This window comes from Telopea speciosissima, chromosome 7 (assembly GCF_018873765.1).
Source record: "Telopea speciosissima isolate NSW1024214 ecotype Mountain lineage chromosome 7, Tspe_v1, whole genome shotgun sequence".
NCBI classification, from domain to species: Eukaryota; Viridiplantae; Streptophyta; class Magnoliopsida; order Proteales; family Proteaceae; genus Telopea; species Telopea speciosissima.
The window spans coordinates 5,274,643-5,301,606 of NC_057922.1; the positions used below are offsets into that span (position 1 = coordinate 5,274,643).

At 37.5% G+C, this 26,964-nt stretch overlaps 2 protein-coding genes across 7 annotated transcripts in view; one reads left to right on the forward strand and one right to left on the reverse strand.

Annotated features, from left to right (window-relative positions):
• Positions 1–10,422, forward strand: part of LOC122667658 (uncharacterized aarF domain-containing protein kinase At1g71810, chloroplastic) — a 35,101-nt gene extending 24,679 nt beyond the window's left edge. For 2 of the 5 annotated variants that reach the window (XM_043864028.1, XM_043864029.1), the window contains 9 exons: positions 22–100; positions 536–586; positions 768–909; positions 1,067–1,111; positions 3,112–3,213; positions 3,326–3,367; positions 6,923–7,105; positions 9,179–9,298; positions 10,133–10,422. In XM_043864028.1, coding sequence (XP_043719963.1) covers positions 22–100; positions 536–586; positions 768–909; positions 1,067–1,111; positions 3,112–3,213; positions 3,326–3,367; positions 6,923–7,105; positions 9,179–9,298; positions 10,133–10,237 — 869 coding nt within the window. In that variant the 3' untranslated portion in view covers positions 10,238–10,422. Of the gene's footprint in view, positions 1–21; positions 101–535; positions 587–767; positions 910–1,066; positions 1,112–3,111; positions 3,214–3,325; positions 3,451–6,922; positions 7,106–9,178; positions 9,299–9,711; positions 9,845–10,132 lie in introns of those variants that run through there. The other 3 variants (XR_006333830.1, XM_043864030.1, XR_006333831.1) reach the window with 3 other exon arrangements.
• Positions 10,423–12,616: 2,194 nt separating this feature from the next.
• Positions 12,617–19,663, reverse strand: LOC122667661 (shikimate kinase, chloroplastic-like). 2 transcript variants are annotated; one of them, XM_043864033.1, is made up of 10 exons: positions 19,342–19,662; positions 16,778–16,836; positions 16,497–16,551; positions 16,343–16,415; positions 15,769–15,856; positions 15,191–15,273; positions 14,962–15,091; positions 14,494–14,572; positions 13,486–13,550; positions 12,617–12,817 (listed from the first exon to the last, which is right to left on the reverse strand). In XM_043864033.1, the coding sequence occupies exons 1-10, from the start codon at positions 19,556–19,558 to the stop codon at positions 12,752–12,754; spliced, it is 915 nt and encodes a 304-aa protein (XP_043719968.1). In that variant the 5' UTR covers positions 19,559–19,662; the 3' UTR covers positions 12,617–12,751. The 2 variants fall into 2 exon arrangements, with proteins under 2 accessions (XP_043719968.1, XP_043719969.1); XM_043864034.1 differs by lacking the exon at positions 13,486–13,550 and having other exon boundaries at positions 19,342–19,663.
• Between the last annotated feature and the right edge of the window lie 7,301 nt (positions 19,664–26,964).

Consider the following 26,964-nt stretch of genomic DNA (forward strand, 5'->3'; position numbering starts at 1 on the left):
ACAGACATTGGTTCTTTGTAGATGTCTTCCAAAATGCTGTCGCCAAAGGAGTCCGCAATATCAGTTTTGGGGATCTTTTAGGAAATTTGGGGAGAACAATGTATGGTATTTTGTTTCTTAAGACCTGATTATGACAAGTCATTTTCTTTCATATTGTTTTGTTGTTGTCAATGAAATTCTACTAGTGTATAATTAAGTGCCAACAAAACCGTAGAAAATTGGGAAAATTCAGTCCCCAATAATCGACCCTGGTTGAAACCGAAATATTTCGCGAAACATTGAAATTTTACACATTTTGGTGAAAAAACTGAAATGCCCATTTCTATGGTCATACAAAATTATGAAGTGACAGTTTGTCTTATGGTTCTAACACGAATTTTTGTCTTTCTATGCCTTTGTAAAGCATTTAGTTCTTATGTATTCCTCTCTGTTTCATCAGTAAAGTTGTTTTCTTTTGAGTTGTCTCTGTTATGTCCATATAATTTTTTAATCTTTAATCAGTTAGAACAACTGTTTTGAAACCTTGATTTCACAGGTACAAGTTCAAATTTCGGATACCATCGTACTTTTCCCTCGTCATTCGAAGGTAATCATGCTATACTAAAGAAACATTTATTGTTCTAGAAGATTCTCATCATTATTTATAGGAATTATAGACAGTGATCAGGGTTGCTTGGAACTGTTTAAGAATACCTTTACTGTAACCACCATAATTAGTTGCTTGCTTATGGGAAGTATGTTATGATTTCTTATCACTCTTGTTTCAGCCTTGCTGTTTTGGAGGGTATTGCAATTAGTTTCAATCCAGATTACAAAGTTTTAAGTAGTACATATCCCTGGATTGCTAGAAAAGTACTTACTGATAGCTCACCTCAGCTCAAGTCTACTTTGCGAGGTCTTCTTTACAAGGTGAATTTACATCTGCTTGACTTTATTTTCTTCTAACATTAATGATGTCACTCAATGTTCTCATTACTTTGATACAAGTATAGTATCTGAATTAATTCCTCACACCACAATCTTAAACTGTGTCCTGACACCATAACATTGAACTACGGTGTTATAGGAAGGGGTATTCAGGATTGATCGTCTGGAGTCTTTACTAACTGAGGTCAGATTTTCCTTCACTTATCCTTGTCTCCTATGTATTATGTATCCCATCTTTTCTGATTCACAGTCACCTGCATTTATTTGCCTAACCTGACCAGTGCAAATTGTACAAAGTTAATCTCAAGTATTTTTTAAGATGCACTTAAACTCAAGATCAGTTGCTATTCTGTAAATTTCTTGACATTATGGGCTTGCCAGCCTTTTAGGAAGTTATTTAGGAAATCGTTTATGTGGTGTTCTGTGTCAAAATGACTTTTGATGTAATAAATGTAAGGAACTTATTTGTTTATATTATATCTGCAATTGTTCATCAAACACAAATATATGATTGGTCATTGGATCATGTTGATTGGATTCTCCTACCTGCTTCGGATACCTGGTTTTGTAGCCGGTGTAATCGCTTGCACCAGTTTAAAATTCTGCATTTTCTCTGCCGTTCAATAAATCTTTTGTTTATGAGGGGAGCATGTCTAGTATGGCTCTGTTCTACATAGCCAGAATTTCCGGACTTAGGGTTTTGTTCTGTCATTTCGGGGCCTTAAAGTAATTTTATTTAATTTTAAAACAGGTTTGGTCATGTCCAAGGGTAGCAGGATAAGGTTAGACATGCTTTTGATAAGATACGTTTTAGTGTTCTTTTTACGACTGTTAATGCCTGAAATGAATTTGTTAAATTAATCTCCTCAAATTAATTTAGTAATCAAGTTTAATTTTTAGGTATTCCTGGTCCTGAGTAATCTATTCTTGTTAATGTTAACATACTTGCAATCTGAGGTCAATTTTCTGGAATCTTTGTCCAAGTCCAGCTCTGTTTTTGAGTTCAAAAACAAGTTCCTTGATGTTGTTCTAAGATCTTATGTTGAATGGATCAGATGCAATTTGAAGTTTAATCTCAACTTGTTAAGTTTTTCATGAAGTCTTGATTAGTTTCTTATCTCATCAATATTTCTTTTCTGATTAGATCTTTGATATTTACTCATCCTTCTGGCAAATGCTGATTATATCTTTGATATTTACTCATCCTTTCTGGCAAAAGGTGTTCTTCTGCGAATCTAATTTTAAGCTGACTAACTGTCTTTTCTAAGTCAAGTGTTATTGCACAATTGATTGCTCATAAAGTCAAGAGAAATTTTCTCTCGTTCATTCACCTAAATTTATCTTCTCTATCTTTTCCTAATGTTTTAGTCCTTTTAAAATTCTTGTAGTGTCACAACCTCCATTCTAGCTCATAATTCTAATCTCTCTGGTTTCATATTTAGGTCCCATCATCCACAGGATTCTAATGTTTTTTAAGCTGTCCTGCATCAGATTTTGGTGGAAAAACAAGCCAACTGTTTTCTAAATGGTAGTTTTGGTACTCCATCTTACCCAACAATGCTCCACAGCCTGAAATTATTATCTATCATATGATCCTGACTACTGTGAAGGATCAATGACTCTTGGAAAGTTAGCAATGAATTTTTAGGTGACTAAGATATTTAGCATCACTGATTATATAAATTCCTGATATTGTTTAAAGGACCACTCAAGCTTGTTTACTATTTATATGGTTTCCATGGAAAGTATATTTGGAGAATTGGTGACTTGGATGTTACAGTCACTATATATATATATATATATATATATAAAGAGCCACCCAAGTTTGTTTCCTATTCATATATTTCAGTAAAAAGTATAATTAGAGAATTGGTTTCCAGTGGTCAGTCCTTTTTTGCATCATGTAATTGTTGAAGCCAGCTGGGTTACATGTGCAATACTCTTTATTTGCTTCAACAGTAGCCTTTGTAATCCTGAGGAAGAATACACCAATTACTGAAAAAGAGATTAAGAAGGGTTACAAATTTGGTCTGTTCTACCTAGGGGGCAATAGTATTGAATTTTACTCTCTGCAAATTCCTTGCACTGTCATTTTCCACTCCCCTGCCACCACTTGTTATTTATTTATTTGGTAGGTAACAAATTGGCTAATATTTATCATAACTTGTAGTATGTGTATGACAGTCCCTTCGTGCAAGAACAGAGAAAGCCTCAGTAGAACTGCAAGCAGAAGACAATTCTAGGGTGGTTATCAAGCAAGTCCTATCTTTTACACTAACTGAGAAGGTGTTGGTGAACTTACATGAATTTGTTTATTTTCTGTGACTACCCAAGTCAGCATATTAGACTTTAGTCTCTTCATCACAATTTTCTATAATGTTATTAACTGTTTTCTCAGGGTACCTTTGTGAGGGAGATACTTCTTGAAGAATTTGCTAAGGTATACCCTTGAGGGCACATACATCATACATGTTCCAGTTTGGCACCATTGATTACTTATGAATGAAGAAATAGGTGAAATTGGTGAGCAATGGTCGTTAAGCAATTAAGACTCATGCACATTAACATAATCATTGGTGTCAAGGCCACCACTTGCACTCCACTTCCATGGTTCCACCTACAAGATAAACCAAAAATTGACCCAACCTTGCCCATGCAATTTTCATCGGTAAAATGCCACAAAAAGTACTTGTGTTTTCATCTGTACAACTGATGCTGTCATACTTTCATCTGATGTCACACGCAGCAAATGATTTCATCTAACTGCTTTATTGTTTTAAAAATAGTTTTCAATCGATGGCCTGGTAGAAATCTAGATCTTCCATTTCATAAGATTCTGTTTTACTCTATCGCATCTTAATGTGAAAGGTAATGTTTTAACTAGTTGCTTTCTTCACCCCAGCGTATGCTTAATAATGTGGTGCTGTGAGAGTCAGAGTCTCACCAGTCACCATCACAGCTAAGCCATAATGTATATGATGGCATATACAGGTATACGTGCACTACAGTAGGGCTGTGGTGCAGGCCCACACATTATACCTAGCTGTGGCTATGTTTCTTAAGGCATTGTGGCCAGTAGGTCCTACACTTGGGCACTTTTCTTTTTTTATTCTACTTCTGTTTTATTTAGGTAATTTAAGAACCTCCTGGTTAGATTAAGATTTTCAATTTCATTCCAGGTTGTAGTTGATTTAAGGTCGAGTCCACTTTGGAATAGGTTGAGTCAAATAGGATTCATTTCTGTTTTCTTTTACGTATAGAAGTACTTTCCTTATAACAGTAGCAGTTTATATAGAATATGATTGAGGCAGTGTTCTGGCTGTGGACTATATAAATTGGTGATGTGGGATATATTCTTAAGCTTCAAACATTGATGTTTCTTCTTCTTTGATGAGTCCATATTCAATCTAAGGGAGGTTATGCATATGTGAAAATTCCATAACTAATTTTACTTTTGAATATGAGTCATCATATGGGTTGTTTCAGTCACTTTGCTTTGGGGCTATTTTTTGGAGGTCAAAACTTGTCCACAACGCTTGGTTTTGGTGTTGTTTGAAAGCTTATTCAATCAACCTACGAGACCAAGATCTTGTGATCCTGCATTTTATTTTCAATTAATTAGAATTTATTTAGAGGCACTCATTGGAGTTGTGAAATTGTAACCAGAGTTGTATTGGGAGTTTTCATAATTAGGAAACTGAGGTTCAACTAGGAGTGCTTTACCACTCTCTTTAAATTTTCGGCAATACTAACAATTTCAGTTCAGCCTATTATTCACTGGAATTTTAATTGGTCCACAACAATTGGTGTTACTTGGTTATTTTTCATATTAGAGAATGATTTATGGTCTTACTGGGGTCAGAGAATAGTTTTCTATGGTTTGACGATCAAACCATATTTTCTCTCCCTTCATCTAGCTTCAGTTAATCCAGGTCCAGTACTCTAATATTCAATCATATTTTTAGCTTTATTCAATTTTCCTTTTAGAGGGCGGACCTCGGCGCAACGGTAAGGTTGCTACATTACGACCTAGTGGTCGCGGATTCGAGACGGGAAAGCCTCCGGCCTCCGCAAAGCGGGGTTAAGGCTGCATATATTATGACCTCCCCAGACCCCGCAGTGACGGGAGCTTCATGCACTGGGTATGCCCTTTATTCAATTTCCTGTTTTGCATACATTGTTTTAGTTGACTGAAATTTTGGCATAGAAAACTTCAACAGATAGTATCTATTCTTTGTTTTCAGCTTTCTAATTCTAGGTTACAGCAAAATTTTGTTGTTTTTTATTATTATTGTTTTAAAATGGGTTCAAGGGTATTTTTGTCTTAGGGGTATTTCTGTCCTTTTACCTATTCTAGAATGTTCTCTCATCTATTATAAACAAAGAGGGGCTGTGATCATAAAGTCACAAGCCATTATTCTCAAATCTCCACATGGTATTAGAGTGGGGATCCACTTTGGGATCCGAACCCTAATCATAGTTCAAGTTCTCGGCGAGATCTCTCTTTTATCTCAGTTTCATAGCATCTCTAGTCAAGATGACAAGCGATACAGAATTAATACCATATCTCGCTCGAGATCTCAAGCTATTTCTCGTTTCGGTTCAAATCGGTCGAACCAGACCTTATTAAAAGCTCATAATGCACCATAACTCGACGAGATCTCGACTCTCTCTCGCCTGTCTCGCATCTCAGTATAGGAAATCTTCCAGATATTACACTGAAAACCTTAACCATCCCTATGGAGGAATTTAAATGCCTTCAAAATTTATATCATTTAGTTTTATGTGCATACTACATCAAGTAGGGGAGTGACCCTTATGATGGCAAATCCAGAACTGGCCCCGTATGATTACCATTACATGTTATGAAATTGGCTACAATTTCAGAGGAGTTTCAAGACCTGGATGGTTACCCAATGGGAATTCATTCAATTGAATGGTTGGATATTACACACGCGCAGCTTGTAGAGAGATAAGTTGTTCTTTTTTGTATTTTTGGGTAGTAATGAGCTGTTAAGTTTTTGCTTTTTGTTGTGGTATACATCTGTACTTGTACACTTTCTCTATGATTAATAAAACTTCTTGCCTATCCCAGGGAAAGAAAAGAGAATAAAAGAAAGATAGAAATGTGCTGACATTGAGAAGACCAGCTGTTAGAAAGAGAAAAAAATGATTTTAAAATCTAATATTGCAGAAATTTGGGTTGTTAACCAACTGAATTGCAATGCCAACTGGCTTGTAAAAATGACCAAAACATTTGTGATTTGAGCGAAGGTTGGCTAGGCGGCTCACCTATTTCTTCCACATGGTTGTCAGGTGAGGCTGAAGTTTGATGGACAGGTAGGCCCCAAGGCCCCCTGCTCACATGTCAAATTTAAGCCCAAATGGAGATTTGAAGTAGCCAAACAAGGCATTGAAACACCTGGGACTACCAAAGTATGCATGGAGATACATGTGAAAGTATGCTGTTATATCGAGGATAAATGATTGAATTTGAGCTGAAACTTGACATGTGGTCAATTCAGACCATTTCTAAGATATCAAACGATTGGAATTGCCACATCATCCTTCCAAGTGTCACAATTTGATACCAAGCTTAGGTGGGTGGGCCACCGAGACAACCTTTTGCATTATGCATTATGATTTTTCTATTGAAACTGCGTACTTCTAGAGTAGTATTACATAGAACATTTTTGTCAGTAGACCATTGATATGACTGGGCTCATTCATCATTTCATAAAGAATTCATTCTTAAAATACTGTTGACATTATGTAGATCATCAATTTACCCTATGGTAGTCAATCTCTATGACGATAGATCTTCTAAGTGGAACCTGTTAAATGATCCTCGACAACCATCCATATGCCTCTTATTTATTATTTGATTACCCTTATTATGTGCTCAACTGATACCCTTTGATTTCCTGGTAACTGAATAATTTGTCCCAAATATTTATTGTTTCTGTTGCATTCCTTGCATTTGATAAAAATATAGGGTTTGGATGCACTTGGGTTGGCAACCTTGGAATCGATCACTTCTGTTGCTGCTTCTGCATTGCCATTTTCTGCTTCCTTTCCATCAACTGCAATGTCATCTGAAGATATTATCAACTTGAAAAATTTGCGTCGCCTCATGCAATTGTTCTCAGAACTTCAAAGGAATGAGAATACAAATATGGTAAGAGCTGCTGATTTAATCATTTAATTTATCAAGCAACACCATGTTGTGGATAAATAATGCAGAATACCAGGGGGGTCAATTGGTTGTAAAAAGCTTGGACTCCCTCTGTATGAGTTGTTGTTGTTGTTGTTGTTGTACGGTTGTACCATTACCTTGTACTCTTACTTCATTATGATATTGTTACTAATAAAAAAAGGCTTGAGCTTCCGCTTGAAGACAAGGGTTTGAGCCTGAGGGTGGCCACTTAGTGCAGAAAATGTCAAAGGTTAGGACTGACTCAAATCCCCCTTCTCAGGACCCTGCGAAAGCAAGACTTGCACCAAGTTATGGCCCTTACTGCACATTTCTCATGGATGTTTTTCAAGGTTGATCCTGTGGGATGGATTGGGAAAGTTCCAACCATACTTGGATGGAGCTGTTTCGCTTGGAGAATGATATCAAACATTTTCTATGCAGAACTGAAGGAGTAAACAAAAGTAATTAAACTGGGCTCAGGTTTTCAGTAGGGAATTTAAATTAGGTAACTTGGTGACCCAAATTTCATAAAAATTACTTCAGGTTAATATGGACTAATGAGGATCAGTTTCTAGGATCGAAGTAATGGAAGAGATCAATGTGAGAGAAGAGGAGAGGAGAAGAAGAAAAGCGAGTGCACACAATGCCTTGGGGAGAGAATCGATTTCTCTCCCCTATTATTGACTTACTTGCTTATAATATGAGGATTTACATAAATACCATTCATTCTAACATAAGGCAGCTTAGGGAGGTAAAAGGTAAAAATACAAAACAAGAACTCTTCTTGCATGGAAGCTGCCCTGGAATCTTTCCAGAGATAAAATATTAAATAGTCACAAGCCTTTAATTTAAAAATGGGAGAAGTGCCTCCTGAGATTTGCTTGTTAGAAGCTCATGGGAAAAGACTGGATGCCTATAAAGGCGAATTGATGCTTATAATTTATGTGATTCTGATTTGATCTATATGTTTTATTTTATTTTTTTAAAGAAAATGTGTATTTACTAGCAAGATCTATTGATCAGTAGCCAATCCCCATGTGCCTCGTGCATGGTATCCATTTATCTTTTTTTTTTTGTTTTTTGGTAACCAAAAGTTCATTCAGAACAAGAGGAATCAATTTATCTACTTGACCTCACAAGGGGAATCGATTTGGTCTGGGAAAGGTAAGCAAAATTTTGTTTAGCAGAGAGAGAGAGAGAGAGAGATGCACTTGACATGTTCACATCTCATTGCATCTCTTTATGTAAAGTGGAAAGAACTTGTATGGATAAAACAAAATATACAGTTAAAATTATAAGTTGATTTGTATGGTGTATTTTGTCCCAAGAAAAATATAAATATATGAAATCTAGAACAACCTAGGAAAGGCTATTAGCTAGTAAGAAATGGCTGAAATAACAAAAATTAGCTCTTTGGAATTGGGAACAATGTTTTTGATTTTCAGTGGAACTGAAGTGGTGTGTTATTTAAATATTTAGAATTAAGAACAGTTTTCGAGTTTTATGGCATACCCTAGGGCTATGTTGAATATAAGCTTTATCGCTGCTATTTAAGCTATTCTTGTTGCTTCTATTGCTGTATATTGTTGTTATTCTTGTTCTTCAGGTTTTAAAATCCTACCCTTACATCAGAATATCAGATAATGAATTGGTCATCCAGGTAATAAATGTTTGCCCCGGATGCTAGAGACCTATGTCTAATAAGGTCAGTCAACCTCCAACGACCCCTACTCCAGTACATACCCATGAAGTTGAGGGGTCACTCTGTCAACTATCGCAGGAAACCATGTGTTGAAGCGAATCTAATGCCATGTACCATGTCTAAGTGCTAACATTTCTTTGTTTTGGCTCTAATTGTTCAGCCTACTCCATTGGCCCTGCGTTTGCCACGTGATAGCACCTTACCTTTGATATTCTTTAGCCACACCTAGGTTACCCATGGAACAGCTGTACAAGTTGATGTTTGACCTGAGAAAAATGTGAGGAACTTCCTAATGTATTGAGTAGATGTTGTTTGTCAATGTGCGAATTGTAACCCAATACTTTCCCATGCAGGGAGTGACAGATCTCAACCTATATGAGAATCAGGGACCTTATTCAAAGGAGGCATCACTTTTTCTGTATCAACTCACATCTGTTCAGGAACTTTTGCCTGTTCTCTCTGTCATCCCTGAGGTAGGAAGCAATAATGTTTGTAAAAATTATAAGTCAAAGCAAAAATGCATGTGCAAATTATAAGTCAATGACTCCTGAGGTAGGAAGCAATAATGCATATACAAGTTATATGAAGTCCATGACAAATATTAAGTAATGGTCCTCAAAGCATGAAAAAAACTAAAAAACAGTAAGATACCTAGTACAACATGGATATCTCGCAAGAAGGTGTTGCTTGCTCATTATACTATTTTTTCATCTATTGCATTCTGAACACTTGCATTTTCCATTTTGAATCATTTTGGTTTTTGTCAAACAATGCATAGTAATTGCATGTAGATTTTTTTTTTTCCCTTTTATTTTTTACCAGCCTCACATTAGCTAGTTGGAAATCTGATACTGGTCTTCTGTGTATATTACTATTGGTTATCCAGAAAAGTGGAGTTTTCTGATGGAAAACATAAGAAAAAGGCTGGTCCTGCAATCAGTTTTTTATTAGAATCTTCACTATTCCTGTGTTCTCCATTGGAAAATTCTATGTTTCTGCAAACCAAACATTGCATCATGGTAATTTTCTTTTTCAGGTTTCCACCTCTGAACTTCTCCAGAATTTCTGTTTCACACTGTCGAAGATTAAAATAAATGTTCATCAAGAATAGCCACTGATTAAAATAAATGTTGAACAAGAATAGCCACTGAGAAACAAATTGGCAAAAGAACCTGCTCCGCTAATAGAATTTGATTTTACTTCATATATTTCAAGCTCCTTCCTGCTGCTGCTTCTTTGTACTACGGCAAACTCTCTTGCTATACATCTTTTCTCCCTACTCTCTTTGATAAAATTCCACATTGCAGCTTCCACCAGAATATCAACAACAATTGCTTCGGTTGCCAGCTGATGTAGCTGGGAAACTAATCTCTCGTGCAGCTGCAAGAACAATTCGGAGGATCTTCACCTGACAATTCAGGCTAAGTTTGATGTCATCTCATTTCTACATGGACTTACAATCTGTCAGTAGTCAGTACCCTAGCCAAGGGATGGAGACCTCAAAGAACCAATATGGCATCGAAATGAGGACTACTACGCTAGACATTTCTCATGTAAGCTTTCAAAATTGGCTATAATGCATAGAAATATAGTTAGAAAATTTATTGGGAGCAAAGCATGACTCTGCCTAACAGGGTTCTAAACAGCAATATATTTTTTATTACTGGAAGAACTGCAATATCTTTATTTTTTCTTTCTGTAATTGAGAATCTTAGTTATTGAGGGAATTCAATGCTTATACTTGAAATGAGCTGTGTACCCTCTACCGGTATGAGGTCTTGCAGGAGACAGTGCAAACTCTACATGGGGCACAGTCTAGGGTACCAGCAAGAACCAACAGATGGTATTTTTCTGGATGTAGTGCTTCATTACCTGGATGTTGACTGGTCATTATCAAACTAGCAGCAACATCAATGCGGATGATTATGACAAATCTCCTAAATTTGCAAAAATGAAAAATAAAGTCCAGCAACGAAACCATCCCGCAACCTACTTTTCTAAGTTCTCTAAAGGGGGCTGGTTTTCTGGTTGGCCCAACCAGGGAGGAATATCTTGTTGGCCTCATGCCAAGTTGTATGGTGCTGAAATTTTGGTTTAGGAATAGACCCCACAGTCCCCCTATTTATATGTCAAGTTTTAGCCTTAATGGAGTTTGCCACATGGCATTATGAAAAAGCACTAAAAAATTCTGGACTAGCAAAAGGCTACCAAAAGGGTGTAAGGACCCTACCTACCAAAAACTGGGGATAAAAAAAAAGTATAAGCACTATTGAAGGGATGCATTGACGTACGTGGGAGGTTAGATGATTGGATTTGGGTCTCAAATTTGAGACACGGTTAATCTTGATCGCAATGCAGATCGTCTACGGCCCAGCTACCCGTAGCAGCCTGTGTGGTGCAGACTGGGCTGCGTGCCAATGACTGCTTTACCTCTTGCCCAGTGCCTTGTCCGAGTGGGTGTAAAACGGTTATTGCGCACATGGCCGTGTCACATCGCACAGGCTGTTACGGGCAGCTGGGCCATAGGAGATCTGGATCCATCTTGATCGTTCCCTGAACATTCAGTGCTTGCAATTGCCGCATCATCCTACCATATGACACAAATAGGTGCTCCAACCAGCAAGGATCATGGTTGGCCCCGCCCAACCAGGAATCTTTTTTGTTTAACCATACAAACAAGAAATCCTATAAAACTAAGGGCTTCGGCATTGTCTACCTATTACTGAAAGTAGAAGAAACAATTAGAATTCCTAACCTTGAATAGCTTGCATTTGCGTATTTACTTTGACCTGATAAGTTGAAAAAAAAAAAAAAAAAAAGACATACCTAGTGTATGAGGCTCTCGTCTACGTAGAATAATCCTTGCTTTGTAGAGTAGCTATTTTCCGATTTGAACCCACGACCATTAGGTCACAATGGAACCACTTTACTGTTTCGCCAATGTCTACTCTCTATATGGTTCTATAAAAACATCTTTATTACTAAACTAGTAAATATGAATAAAGATCATGAGCTGATATGGACAAGGTATACAAAATTGGAATTGGGTACGTGATGAATCTCTTTCGATTCCAATCTGAATCATCCTATAATCAGCTGGAATCATCTTACAATCAGCTGGAATCGTTCGGGAATCAAATAGAATCACTTAGACTCACTAAGTCGGTCGGACCTCTATAACCGAAGAATTGGGTACCAAGATCAGCATCAATCGATCCAGGTCCAATCGGCTGATTCGGATTCAATTTTTGTATTATTGTCAATTATCCCAAAAATAGGTGAGTTAAGAATCAACTACTGTGTGATATTTTCTACCCAAAAAAAAAATACAAAATAATACTCTGATTTTTCAAAATGACATTTATGCGTCAAATTCTAGTCTGAAATTCAATCATTTATCCTTCCATGGAAGGACATATCCCGCATTATGTTCATGCACCCTCTTTTTTATGATGAAATTCATTTTTAAAAAAATAAGGGAGAAAAAACACCACATGGTGGTGCAGCACACGTGGCCCTTGCGCCCAGGCACAAGGGCGCACAAAATGACAGCTGCATCCCATTGGAAAAATGGAAATGACCAGGGGTATGGCGGTCATTTCACATAGGGACGGTGCGCACCATCAAGTGGTATTCTCTTTCCCTGAAAAAAAAAAAGGGAAGTTGGAACATGTTTTGTCTGCAGTTACAAGCATGCTAAGCTGCTAAGGTGAAGGGAGGTTTTTACAGGATTTCAACCCATAAAAAAATTGTTTTCTATGGACAAAAATAAACTACTCCACTCGTAAAAATAAAAGAAAAATGATACAAGTAAGCTGAAACATCTGATCCAACTGTATATTAGAGGAACGACGCCACCACTTAAATAAATAGATAAACACAAGGTATTACAACAAAGTGAAACCAAAACCAAGCTGCTGGAAGAGTTATGAATTCCTTGCAACATTCGTATCATTATCACGCTTTATAGAATACTCGATTAGTGTAAGTGCCTGCAAAGAAAAAAGAGGACAACTAAAAAAACTTGGAGCATCTAGAGCAATGCAAAACCATATTAAATTCATGCTTCCTAAACAGGTTACTGATCCATGCAGGCCGCCAGGTCAATAAAATGAGGGATTTGGATCCTCTACTGCCGAGCTGCCCCGTCCTGCCTTGCTGCGTAGACACAGCAAGGCGGGAGATGACCGCCTTACCCCCACTCGGGCAAGGCGGTCATTTCCCGCCTTGCTGTGTCTGCACAGCACAGCAGGCCAGGGCAGCTCAGCAGTAGAGGAACTGGATCCAGCTTTCAGTTGATCTGGAACATCCAACAACTAGAAAGTTCTTTATTCCCTTCATAGAATTGCCTCTGTATCTCACAACCTAGACCATCCAATACTTGGGACTTCTTTTGCAATCTTGAACGAAATGATCCAGAAAAGTGATCATTCTTTCATGCTGATTTGGGAGCTAGGGCTTTTCAAGAGAAGAAGCCCACGCATAGAGGAAACAATCAAAAGTATGAATATGTCAGCATTGCCTTGTATAGGTAGCAGGTCAAAAATATTACCATAGATGTGTACAACGTGAGTAATAAAAAATACGAACTCACTCAGAAGTTCATGAAAAATATACTAAAGCACAGATTACAGACAACTGAAAGGGTCAGGGCAGACACCTCAATAGCAATAGTAGTTGGTGTGAGACCAGATACATCATCAAATCCTAGCTTGGCTGCAATATCTACAAAGTGAACACATTCAACCAATTAAGAATTTTACAAAGTAGAAAGCAGCATTATAAAGAAGGAAAAAAAAAATTCAGATTTCAGACTATCAGAATGACATGGTTCAGGGATTAAAAGGGCAGCAATTGTATGCTTCAATGCACACTTGACCTCCATACAGCAGAAGTTGAATATTAGGACTGTCTGAGGATTTAGGATTAAGTAATTAGAGCCATCTAACTTGGACCTCTCCCAGCCCAGAAAGAATCTGATGTGTCTTAATGATCCATCAGACCCATGCACTTTTTTCTCTGGGTCAGAGAAAGCGAAAAAACAAGGACAGTTTTATGTTTAAAAGTCAGAAAGTAGATTGTCTTCCAAATATGCAATCTTGCTAAGTGGTGAAGTTAATTGCTTTGCCATAACAAAATAATGATGGCAGTGAAAATAAAAGGCCTACTCTCACCTTCTACATTGAGGACTCCTGAAGGACCATCTAGGAAATATGTGGCTAAGGAAGATTCATCAGGGGAGCATGAGCATCTATATACATGGGTCATTACCCAATAAAGTAGCTAGTCCTAAGGGGTTTAATGGGGAAAAAAATGTGGCAAATAAGGGGTAATAGACGGGTCCCATTGAATTATTCTAACCACTAACAATCAATTATACTTTTTAAAATCTTAGATGAACTGAGGGAGGATGCGACAGAAAAAGACTGATTTCATCCCTGAAGATCTCCAAACTGGATCCCAAGAATAATGGACCAAATTTTAAAAAAATAAAATGGTGAGTCTTGCTGCTGGCACCAGTACCACTTGCCCTTAATGTACAGATGTACTCTAGCCATGGCCATAAAACTCAGATGGGTCTCTTTTCCCAGTATTAAGATGAATCTCCCTACTGTAAGTAGAAAAGAATAGTGAAAACCACAGAGAACTAAAGAAGAAGAAACCATACGAGGAAGCGAAACTCTGGCATCAGCGTTGGCATATGCTTCACCCCTCTCTTCAAAAAGTGTTGAGAGTCGCAATAATGCCTGTATGATAACAAAAGAGGATATAATTGAGAAAAATTTTCATTCCACATTTCATGCTTAACAGATAAGACAAACTAAAGCAGTTATCTTCTAGCAGGTCTTCAATACGGCAATTCTTAACCAGATTGCACCCCACCAATTTAACCAATCCTGCACCCCCCCCCCCTTTTTTTTTGTCCCTTCTTTCCCCTTTTTGAAATCTTGAGTTAATTATCTTAACCCATCTTAAATTCTGGTTACCCAATCTAAATCTGAACCAACCAACCTGGTTCTCGATAGGAGCTCAGACGACCCGCAAAATTTAAATTTGGATTGGGTTCATGTAGAAATTCCCTAACCTCAACTGCTATGAAACAATGTGAATGCAGAGTGATGTGATTGATAGGCACCTTTGAATAAGCATCACCCGATTCTCCATGCAAAAGAGGGCGGGAATCTGTCCCTACAGCAGCAATACGCCTGGCCAAAGCTTTCAAAGGCACATCTAACCAGACTGTGATGCCCTGTTTCATATATTTCCTGATAATTCAAGAAAATGTGAGGTTTTTGTTCACACTACTGTGAAATATGATGTCAGGAAAATGGTAATGATATTACTAATGCGTGCAGGTTAGATACCAGTTGATTGGACGAATCACAGCACCACCACCAGTGGCAACAACTAGCTGGCGCATCAAAGACAAGTCCCGCAATACATCACTCTTAAAGATAAAGAAAAATCATTAACCTTCATTTTCAATATCATTAATGGGAAAAAAAGAAGTAACCGAAATGTATCAATATCTACAAGAACAAAAGATGGTAGCTGGTTGTGGAATGCATGGCTATTGGTTTCCATGTCAGCAGTTCTTTCAGTCAGAGTTCCAAGGGTACTGGTTCATACAATAGATATTAACAAAAATGAAGAAGCAGCCTAAACATCAAAATCAAAAAGAAATTAAAATAAAAATTTTTGCCATGAGCATATGTGATTGTGGTTGGGGCAGTTGTTGTTTCTTAGTTCTTTCAGACATAATTCTAAGATTAATGGTTCTTAAAGTGCACATGTGTTCTATATTGATTTGTGTCTCCAACAGACGACTTTCAGTAATAATTACTCACATGAAAAGAAAAAAAGATTGACTTGGACAAGAGACAAAACCCATTGATTCTAACTCCAAATGGATACAGGATGTATCAAAGTTCCTGGTAAATACCTCATTATCTCTGAAGAAATTCTCACTATACTGCTTAAAGATCTGAGCCACAGAAGATACACCCACAGCCTCCTCCACCAGTTTGTCACTGCAGTTCCCAGGAGCATCATGAATAACCATTAGGGAACAAGTATACAATCCAGAGTTACATTCAGTATGAAATATAAGGTGCCAGTCAAATGGACAATCATGGCCGTCACTGGCAGATAAGCTAGGAGTGAGATGCAACAGTAATATGTCCCACCAAAGACATCTTCTATGCAAAAGTAAAGCAGCTCAATTGATCATGACCACCCTATCTGCTGCATTATCTTCAATGAACATGGATGAAAAGTTGACCGGAGAAGAAATTTATAAGATAGATACTCTTTTAATATTTGAACAGTTGTAAGTCCCAAAAAAATTATTTTGAACAGTTATTCAGACGAGGTTTTACATAAACCAAGAAGGTCAATGGATCACCAAATGGTAAAAAGCACAACCACATGGAGAGTAATGAGATACATCAGACTTCCTCATCATTTAAAGGGTTCTCCCAGGGGAGAAAAAGAAAGAAAAGAAATCCAGAACAAACCTGTCAAAGAAAGAATAACCCAATACTTCTGATAAAATCTTCCCAACTGTAGTTTTACCGGAGCCCATCATTCCTGCATTTCACGCCATACAAAATTCAACCACTAGACAACAACACACAATCTTAATACAGCTTTCAGACAGAGAGAACCAACCAACAAGATAAATACAGCGTCCATCTAAGTGTGGGCCAACCTCTTGTGCCTTCTTCTGCCATTATAGAAACATTATCATTCAATGTGCAAAATATCTTTCATGAACAAATAAGCAAGGCAGTGTGATTTATACAGATCACATAAACAAAGTCTAAAGGAAGTTCTTGCCACATGGAATCAATTACCATATAAATAACAGAAAATAAAAAACTAAACTAAGTGTTCCATGTTCTTCAATCCTTTACAACTCAAAAAATGATTGTCAAGAAGATTATCTGTACCTTTAAAATCAAAGCTTCATCAAAGGAAGTACAAACCATCCCAGATTCCAATGCTGAAGCTACAAAACAGAGTAAGTTCAACATAAAATGCCAATGATCAAGGAACAGGAAGAAAAATAAAACAGAACTGAATATGGTCAACTCAAAATGGAAATAAGACCCACACTTCAACTTCGAGCTTAATCAGAGACCACCAATATAACATTAAGGCAAAAAAAAAACTGAAAAAAATGTCATAAACCTGGTATTACTTACCTACGTTTGCATTCCCAAAACACTTCCATTTTCCAAAAAAATAAAGGGGAGGGGGGGGGGGGGGCCTCCATCAACTATTATATAATAGCTAACAAAAAAAGGGGAACAAATGCCCGACTCTCCCTGAAAGTGCTTACCACTGAAAACAATCATCTGACCACATACTCCAAAAGCCAGTAACAAAGTAGGCTCTCTTTTTCTCTTCATTGTCAAGCTTGCCTTGCAAAAAGCACCCCTGTGGGCCCTCCCAGCATTAAGTCTCTTCATCACTCTCCCTCACTCTTCCAATTCTCAAAGTTGACTTATGATAGAAACCCATGCATCCTCACCCTCCATTCACTGAAGATGAAGCAAGTTCTTCCATCCCCACCCATTCCTATGTTCCCTTAATTTCCTCGGGGCACTAGGCAACAAAGCACATTTGAATACTCGGACAGGATAGCATAGAACAGATCAAACCAATGCAATGAAGAAATATATGTGGCAAGACACTGGTTTTGGTGGTTGTACTTTCATGATTTTGATTTCCTGTGCAAACTACATGTGGCAAACCAATGGATAGCCAAAAAGAAAATTAGGCCATAAGTGCAGCCTTATCTGAATTGTTTCTTTCTTTATTTCTTCACATATCTTGCAAATGTTTTTACATTCGCATCAATTCCTACATTCGTATCAAATCCTAACTAATATTGACAGGTTGGTGTCTATTGCCAGTAAAATTTTGTCATGCACGGCTGTAGAAATCACCCCTTGGCTATTATGGTTGCCTACAGTTCAAGTTTCAGAAAGAAGGCTTGGAAAAGGCCATGGTTTTAACTTTTAAAACAAAAGAAACTGAGCAATGGTTTCACACTACACAGTAGGTTGTAAAGCACTGTACTCAAACTTAGACCAGGTTAAACTGGATTAAGACTTGGGATTAGCCAAACAATGGTAGGTTGAATCATTGCTGCTACTAAACAAGTTGAATGGCTACACTTTCAGAAACAATTCAGGAGCTTCCCTATCTATTAGTAAAATTTAATACATAGAAGTACAACCAGATAACCATTAGCTTAAGTTATAGCTTTGTGGCTTTGTGCATCTATAACCTGTACTTCACCTGGTTTAACAGCATTGCTTGCTGATAGGTTCTCTCTATTTATGCTAATAGGATCTTGAATTCATACTTACATCACATTTTGCATTTCCACTAAACAACTATTACAAAGTTCTCTTAAACTGATTCAGGGGAGTTGGCTGGCTTACAAGAAAGTTGGGGACAATCAGATGTGTACAGTTGAGTTATTATAGTTAGTTTTTTTGTTTTTTTTTTTTTAAAATGAAAGTTGAGTTATTATAGTTGATGAGTTTTTACAGAAGAAGGAAACTACTCCTACTAATGCATCAGTTGTGAAAGATCAATGGGCCGTGCATAGAAACAATATTGAATATTTGTCCTATCGTTGTTATCATGAGAAAACATTAAGATTTAACAACCTGAATATTCTGCAATCTTTCTTCCTCATTGTTGTTTGAACTTCCCCATACACCGAGTTTCTTCTGCAGTGTGTATTCACTTAATGGATTTTTCTCTTTCTGATGGTTGGAGACAATTTTCATTCTTTTGAGACAATTAATTTTCACATTTCTTCTTGCCAGAGTACTGCCATTGTACACATGGTTGTGTGAGATGATTTCAGAAACTTTTCTGCCAACTACTTGCACTTTCAAATGTAAAAGTAAGAATCATTCTGCATAAAAAACTTAGAACAAATTGTTCCTAAAAACATGGATCTCATTAGAGAAAGATGAAATCTTCTGAGCACCATTATTTTCACATTTCTTCTTGCCAGAATACTGCCGTTGTACACATGTTTGTGTGACCTGGACTGTACAAGTCCCTCTCACATGAAAGAATTTCACTAATTCCACCCACATAGACTGGTTTTGATTAAAAAGATATAACTTCGAGTCTCCAATTTATGGTGATTTAGTACTTGAAGTAATATTGGACGAAGGTTATTATACACACTTGAAAGTGATCACAATATGTGGCCACAAGGAAGAAGCTTTCAGGATATGACTCTCCCTTGCCAAACCTAATCCTTCTCAGTCAGGAAGTAGAGCCACAACAAATTTGTTCCATCCAGGGGAACCTCAAAAATAAGTAAATAGGTAAGTATTGACCAGATTATAGTCATAATTTTTAGGTTGAAAGGGTTAAGTGTTTGACATAATAAAAGACCAGTTTGCAAGAGCTGTATGGTATGAAATTTGACCACCATGAAATCTATAATCAATTAATAAAAAAATCACGAATTACCAACCAGGTGAATTCTTGCAAGAACCCGAAACCTCCAAAGCAACAATTCTAGGCCGAGCAGAAGCACTCTTCCACCGCAAATTCCTCGAATTAAGCATATGAATTCCCTTCTCTTCCCTGCATTTATGAGAAAACCGCAAGAAACCATTTGATTTCCTTACTATCGTCTCCTGACCAGTCCATGTGGGAAACTGCAAGGTTGAGGCAGTAGCGGCCTCCATGCTCTAAATACTGCAGAAAGCTACAAGTTGCTTCCTTTTATGAGAGAACAGTGACAGATTTCTCGCATATACCAAACAAAAAAAATCCGAACCGACCGAAAATCTTCCCTGTACAAAGAACGAATTACGGATCCAATAAAATTGAAAATCAGTTTTCCTCTTGTTCCGTAAATAAATAGAGCCTAGGCAGAAACAAGGAAACATCAAATCCGAAGCTACAGAGAAAACGAAATCGAGATTCTTATAGAATATGCAAGCAACATTGGGCGAATAATATACGAGTTGTGAAGATAGAAAACGAAACTATTTCAATGATAAATTAGAGGTGGAACCGTGGAAGTGGAACTACCTGTTTGAAGGATCACCGGAATTGCTATAGTTCTGATTTGGAGAAAGGGAGGTAGAGACCAGAAGGTGGAGCCGATGTGGCTCTTGGAGGTCGTTGGGAAGAGAGCTCAAGTGTTAGTTCAGTACCGGACAGGACAAGATCGAAGAAGGGTGGAACGTACTTCCAGTATTTATACCAAAAGAGCGAACAAAAGAGTTGGACGGAATTAATTGTGTAACGTGGAGTCTTTAGAGAATAGACCGGTAGAAAGACTGTTAACCCCAAAACATAAAAAACTTCAAACTTTATGATATTACGAAAGTATCCCTTCCTTGTGGTGAGCTCTTACTGATTTTTTTTCCCAACATACCCAAAATGCCCATCTGGGTATTGAGTGAAAAATAGGAAGACTTGTGATGACCAGGGAGCGGCCGAAATTGACGAATTTTTATCTGCTGTTGTGCACTGCAGCACGATGGCACAGCAGCGGTGCAATGCACAGCAGTGGATAAAGGTCCGACATTGACCTAGGGGTGTTGCCGTTAGAATGGGTAAACCATAAACATGAAAATTTCGAATAATTATCACCTCCAATTTGCAGGCACCTTCAATTCCTCTAATAGGGGGAGTGGATCCCACTTTATGCAGTGTTTTTTGGTAGGGGGAAGGGTGGTTATTTTTGCCCCATGTGAGGAATTGAAGGGGGCAACGAATTGAAGGGGATAACGATTTGAAAATTTCACCCTCCATTGGTCATTTTAGCACGACTCATGTGTTAAAATAAAGTAGAATATTAATAAGATAAGGAAATGCCTAGCATAATGTTTCACTGTTTTATGGCATACATTATAAAGGTCCATGTGGGAAAGGATCAAACAAGCATCTTCTTTGTACAATTTTAACTTAAAATGGATAGAAAGAAATAACAAAAATTACAAAAGAAAAAAATTCTTTGAGCGTTGGGGTTAGGGTACACTAGTACTTTTATGTCTATATATGATATTGTTTTGTTGCAACTTATTGATGTGGCTTGGCATATAAGATAAAACCTTCTCCCAGTTACAAAAATGCCATTTTATATTTACATTTATTTCCATTTTATGGTATTTTTTAATTAATTAAAACTTTGAACAAGGGTTAGTCACTTCCCTTACTTATTTTGAGTTATAATGTAACCATTGAAATGAAACTGGGGTCTTTTATCGATCACTTTGACTAACCTCATGTAGTGCTAAATAACAAATAGTGAAGCATAAAGTTACGTGTAGTCTTAAATAATAAATAGTGAAGCATAATCTTTCCCTTAACAAAGTGACCCCAAGAAATATCCATACAATAATAATTAATTGTTTCCTAAAAAAGATAAGCAAAAAGGAAGTACACCACACCATCAGTGTATGCATCCGGGATCGGATCCTTCAGCTGCGCAGGCTGCCCCAACGGCCTTGCTGCGCAGTTGGCACCGTGCAGTGGAGGATCCGGATCCCCCTTTGAGTGTCTCTCCCCTCTCTCTCCTCATTAAATATCATCATTCTCTCTCACATACCAATTAGGCAATTATCACCCACAATCATAATTAGTTAAAATGAGAATGGTTAAAAAAAATGGGATAAAGTTTTCCGCACAGGTGGTGCACGATGTGCCCAGACACATGGGGGGTGAGCGAAATGGGATCCACCCTTAGATGACCCAAATCTCACCCATGTTCTGCCTCCATGTGTCTGGGTGTAGCTTGCGCCCAGATGTGCTCCCGGACATAAAACATGCACCCAAAAAAAATTTATTCCATTTGATGTGTTTAAAATCAGATAAGAATGCAAATGAGATGATCAAACATTTTGAAAAAAAAAAACGGTAAATGTTAATATTTGATGTACTAACTATTAAATATAAATTTATATACTTTTTTAAAAATTAAATTAATTTTTTCAAAAAAAATATCGTTTTTTCATTCGAAAAAATGACAAATATGTTGTTAGGGTGTTTTTTTTAGCGTTTTGTATTAAATGATAAATAAAAAAAAGGGAAAAAAATCTCTACTTGGTGGTGTTTTCTATGCCCCCTCACAGGGCATCGTGAGATGACGCCTCTGCCTCTGAGTAAATATCCAAGCATTACTCTCTAATTGGCCCAAACACTTGTGTAAAGACTATGCAACCAAGCATAGATCTCTATTTTATTTTATTTTATTTTATTTTTTTTTGATAAACAAAACCCGCTTATTTAGCTTAACTATGCCGACTGACCTGATGTTCAAAATACAAATATAAATAGTGTCTGGATCTCTCTTCCAACAAAGAAAAAGAGTTGCGGATTGTACGTGGGAGACACGTGACAGAACCCCTTAATATAATTTGACCCTTAGGCTTCACTCACATGTTCCTCGTGTATTTTTCTTCTTCAAATTATAAATAGCAGGTCAGAGGCTTCGGTCTCTTTATTTTTATCTTCACAATAATTTGGTCTCTTTATTAAATCTTGTACCTTCGAGTCTTTGGGCGTTCACATCAAAATTCTAATGTTATTTATTGATTCATTCGAGTAAGAAATATTAAATCTTGGACGGTTGGAACTTCAAATTTGAATATTTTTTCTCCTTATCTAAAAAGGGTATTTTAGTCATATCATTTAATATGCATCCAAACTACGGTGAAATAAATTAATATTGGATTGGGTAGTTTAGTAATCTTAAAGAGATGTTTGGTGAGACTCACACCTTTGTTAGAACTTAGAACCTGCTTTGTCAACCCCAACAACCACCACCGGGCACATAGCAATGCGAGTTTGGTGGTAAGTATGACATATGAGACGTTTCTTACCTTTCCTGTTTTTTTTGGAAAAATATCTCTATTTGGTGATGTTTCTTACCCTCTCACAAGAGTCACAGAGCACTGTGAGATGACGCCTCTACCTCTGGGTAGATGTCCAAGTGTACTCACCCATTGGTCCAGAGTCCTAGACACTTGTGTAGAGACCATGCAATCAAGTAGAGATCTCTTGCCCTTATGTTTATAAGTTCTACATTATCTAATTCTATGAAAGGAGGGGGAGAAGGTAAGAACCAGGAGAATTGAACCCAAGACCTCATCATCGGATGGACTTTAACGCTCCACACTCTAGCAAGCACAGTCGTAGCTCAGTTGACACTTGATTCCTCAAACCATGACCCCAAGGAGTAGCCGTCCAGTCTTAGCCCAGTTGACACTTAATTTTACAGGTTTTCAAGAGTTTGGGATCAAATTTATTGATCTGGATCAGAATCGGGCGTGACCGATTCTGATTACAACTGATCCAGAGGTGCTGATTCATGTTGGGTTTCTAGGGTTTAGATTGATTGCTGCCGATAATGTTGGATTTCGTTTGAATCAAACTCAAAATCGGCTGGAACCGATTTGAAGTTTAATAATCATCTTGGTTGACAAGAACCATGTCTAAGGACTGCAACAGAGATCTTGAGTTCAACTCATCTTCACCCCCCTTGAGGCCACCTATAAAATGGCTTCATGGACTCATTCCTGATTCACATGGACCGAAGGTTTACTCAGTTTAGGTTTACCCTAAAAAATAAAGGGCGGATAAGGTTCCACGTTAACGAAAAACCTGTAACTAACCAATGCTGATCCTAATGTGAGTAAGGTGGCCATGGGCCCGTGATGAAATCAGACTGTGGAGCAATGATAAAGGAATCCGGATCATGGACCACCCCAAGATTGTACACTCTACCTAACCCAACTATTCTATTTGAAGTTGAGTAAAAATTTTGCTGCTACAAAGCTGATAGTCAAGGAAATCGAAAAAGCTCCTGTCCTGCAGTGGCGGGAGCTGGAGCGTCCAGCCCAACAAAATCACAGCAAAAATAGGGGTGGGGTGGTCATTTCACATGTGGGGCCCAGGTACAGGAGCCAACTCCCAAGGAAATGGAATTAATTCACTTTTCCTTTGGATTCATAATTATCCTTCTAGGTTTTAGTATTTCCTAAATACCTTTTAAGATCTCATCTCATTGACTGCCAGCAACGTAGCAGCCTAGTAGGAACTTTCCTGTTACAAGTGTAGCAACAAAATTTCGTCTTTGAACCAGTACCATCCATTGGCTGAGTAGTTAAAGCCATTCAAAATGTGGGTGTCACTGAGTATCAGTTAAGCTAATTTGAATTAAACAAAGGGACCCTCATGAATCATGTTAGTTTTTAATGAATTACGTCTTTGATTGGAGTTCTATTTAACACAGATAAGCCCTTGACAAATATACTTTGATATACCAAAATACATAGAAACAATTTTTTGTTTTCAGTTTGGTTTTGTTTCTTCTTTGTGAGGTAAGGGAGGGGTGTATTTTAGGTTTGGGTATGGGAGATTACATTTCTAAATTGGGAAAAAGAAAATTATAAACACTTGAATACCCAATACTTTCAAAATTCTCACAAAAAAACAAAAGAAAAGAAAGATTAAAACACAAAAAAAAAATCCATCCTCCAGTTGGAGAGTGAATTGGGGAGACTGGAGAGAGATAGACGACATGGCAATTATCACAGGGCATTACCTGAGTCGCTGGGTTGCATTGAACACTGGTAGTCAGTTGCAATGGTGGTTGTTTGTCGACTCATCATATCTCTCAGTTTATCTCCTTCTTAGTTGTAGCGGCGGCTGGTCATATCTCTCAGTTGCTCTCCCACGGGCCTAGACTATTACTCATACTCCTTGGAAACCCTATCCCATAAAACCGAAGAGGGATGATCAAATTATTCCTAAAGTTTGGTCCAACGAATTATCCGTGATAATATTAATATTCAAAAAATCCACAAATTTTATTGAATCTTTAGACTGAATAATTTGTATAATTCACGTTGGCCATTTTTTAACCAATAATTCGAATAATTAAATAACAATGGATGCAAGCCTCCGGTAATTTGCTTGGAAGAGTTGATTCAAAATTTCAAATTGTACTTTAGCAATTTTATTCTGATTAGCTTGAATTGTCCCAATTGACATCTCTTTGTTGTATACAATATACTTCCGTAAATTCTGCAATTGGAAATGATTTCGATGAAAACCCATATGTTTAGTTATAGGTTTGATTTTCCCAAAGAAAAAAAATGGTAATTTGTGAAGGTTTATGATAAATATGCATATGATTGATTTCCTCCAATGCCCTAGTCTTGTCAATTACTTGTTGAAGTTTCATCAAATTTTCTTATTTGAAGAACGTAATGGCATATATCTAGATTGAGAGAGGAAAGTAGAATAAATGCTGTAGTAAAATCATTTAGGTTACTGGGTTTTTTTTTTAATGGCGTTTTTTAGTTATTCATTGCTCATAACATATGCATGCCTTTTATTGACCATCTTAAAACAACTTGATATTCATGAAACTCTTATTTTATTTTTATGTTTTCTATTTAAAAAAGTAGAGGGTGTTCAGATCTGAAAATAGCCTCTATGCGAAAGCAAGGGTATCTAACCATTAGGGTGGGGGAGGAAGAAAGAAAGGGGATGCGTGCCTTTTTTTTTTCTGGCACAAATATACAAATCAAGAGAGTCGATCCCTTGACCTCCTGGGGCACATGCGCTCCAACTGACAAATCACCAACCAATCACCCAAGTGATGGATTTTTTTTTTTGGTGCAATTCAAGAGTTGATCGATCAACCATCAAGGCCCCACAAAGGAGGCAAGGAGAGACCCACAAGGAATCAAATATGGTACCCATAGGGCTCCACTTCTTGAAAGGCAATTAAATGTGGACTTGTTTGCATATTATGGAGAAGCTCAGGTCATCTTTCTTTTGTTTTATTTTGTTCCAAAGTTTAACTTTATGTTGCCCAAGTGGTACGTTAAGCTGTATGGGGCCAGATGTACGATTAGGTGGTAACCTCATGTGATGACTTATATAATCACTTCTAAGCAATCGTGATGGCCTTGCTTGGGTTGCATTGTTTGCAGCCATTAGTTATTGAAGTGGACAGTTTTGTCTATGGTGATTGCCTTAATTTGTCGTGATAACCCTTCCTACGGTTATTGTCAAATCATTTCCTAAGCACAAGCCACCGGATCAGGATTGTCTTCAAGGAGCCCAGCGCTCAGAGTGCTGTCAAGGGGCATCCAACGATCAAGCTATGTTGCATACATCTCGGTGCACACATAGAGATGTGCGGCACAGCCCAACAGCTGGCAGCACCCTGGCCTTCTGGGCTCCCTAGACACGAGCTAAATTGCAAGCCACCTACTCCTTCACCAGACAACTGCACGGTCGCAGTTCACGTGATTTTCCAGTTCTTCAATGCTGTACGGTGTGGTTATCTCTGCAGGTCTTGGGAGGAAGATAAAGAAGATAAAAAAGTACGGGGAGGTGGGGTTGGGTTTTCGATTGTGGAAGGTGATAGACCATAATATTGGTCTATCAACCTTTTATGTTTTAATAACTATTGGGCTTGGGATTTCGCCTTTTTTTTTAATTCGTGTCTTTTATTAAATTGAAAGTCCATTTAATTTGGGTTTTGGGTCCTTAAAGGATGTGGGTTTGGGCTTATAGAGTTGTGGGTTTATTAATGACTTTCATCGTAGTTTTAATGAAACCCAATTATGACGCCTAAATTAATGGACAGACCATAAACTATTACGTAAGTGAAATAAAAAATCTTTTTGTTTTGATTTAATTTGTTAAAATGATTTCTGAAATCTTTTTATGACCTTTTGCCACCCCATGGTGATTTAAAGCGTCAGAAGAACATCAACTTAAGTGTTTTTTCTTTGAATTTATATGGCAGACATGTGTTTTATGTCAATGTGTAATTTTGCTGGAAATTTCTTGAAATTAAATGAGCCTGTAGCAATCCAAGTCTATGAGTTTTCATAATTTAGTGGACTGCTTCACATATGTTAATTGTTTCCAATCATCAGGAGAAGCTGGTGGAAGCATGGTTTTAGTATCGGTTGCAGATTGGAGGAATCGCCCGATCCATATAGGTATTGACGGTCCCTAGTCTCGATTTCTAACTGATCCCGTATCGGTGGATTGTTTGTGGATCACTGCCAATAATTTTCTCCAAAATCAGTCTAAGTAGTTAGCTAGTTGAGAC

Excerpts from the sequence above, each read along its gene's own strand:
- LOC122667661 (XM_043864033.1), bottom strand. The coding sequence starts at position 19,558 with ATGGAGGCCGCTACTGCCTCAACCTTGCAGTTTCCCACATGGACTGGT. Across the intron at positions 14,573-14,961 it reads CGGGTGATGCTTATTCAAAG|GCATTATTGCGACTCTCAAC; the intron begins GTGCCTATCAAT and ends GTTATCATACAG. Across the intron at positions 13,551-14,493 it reads TGCCAGAGTTTCGCTTCCTC|ATATTGCAGCCAAGCTAGGA; the intron begins GTATGGTTTCTT and ends TTCACTTTGTAG.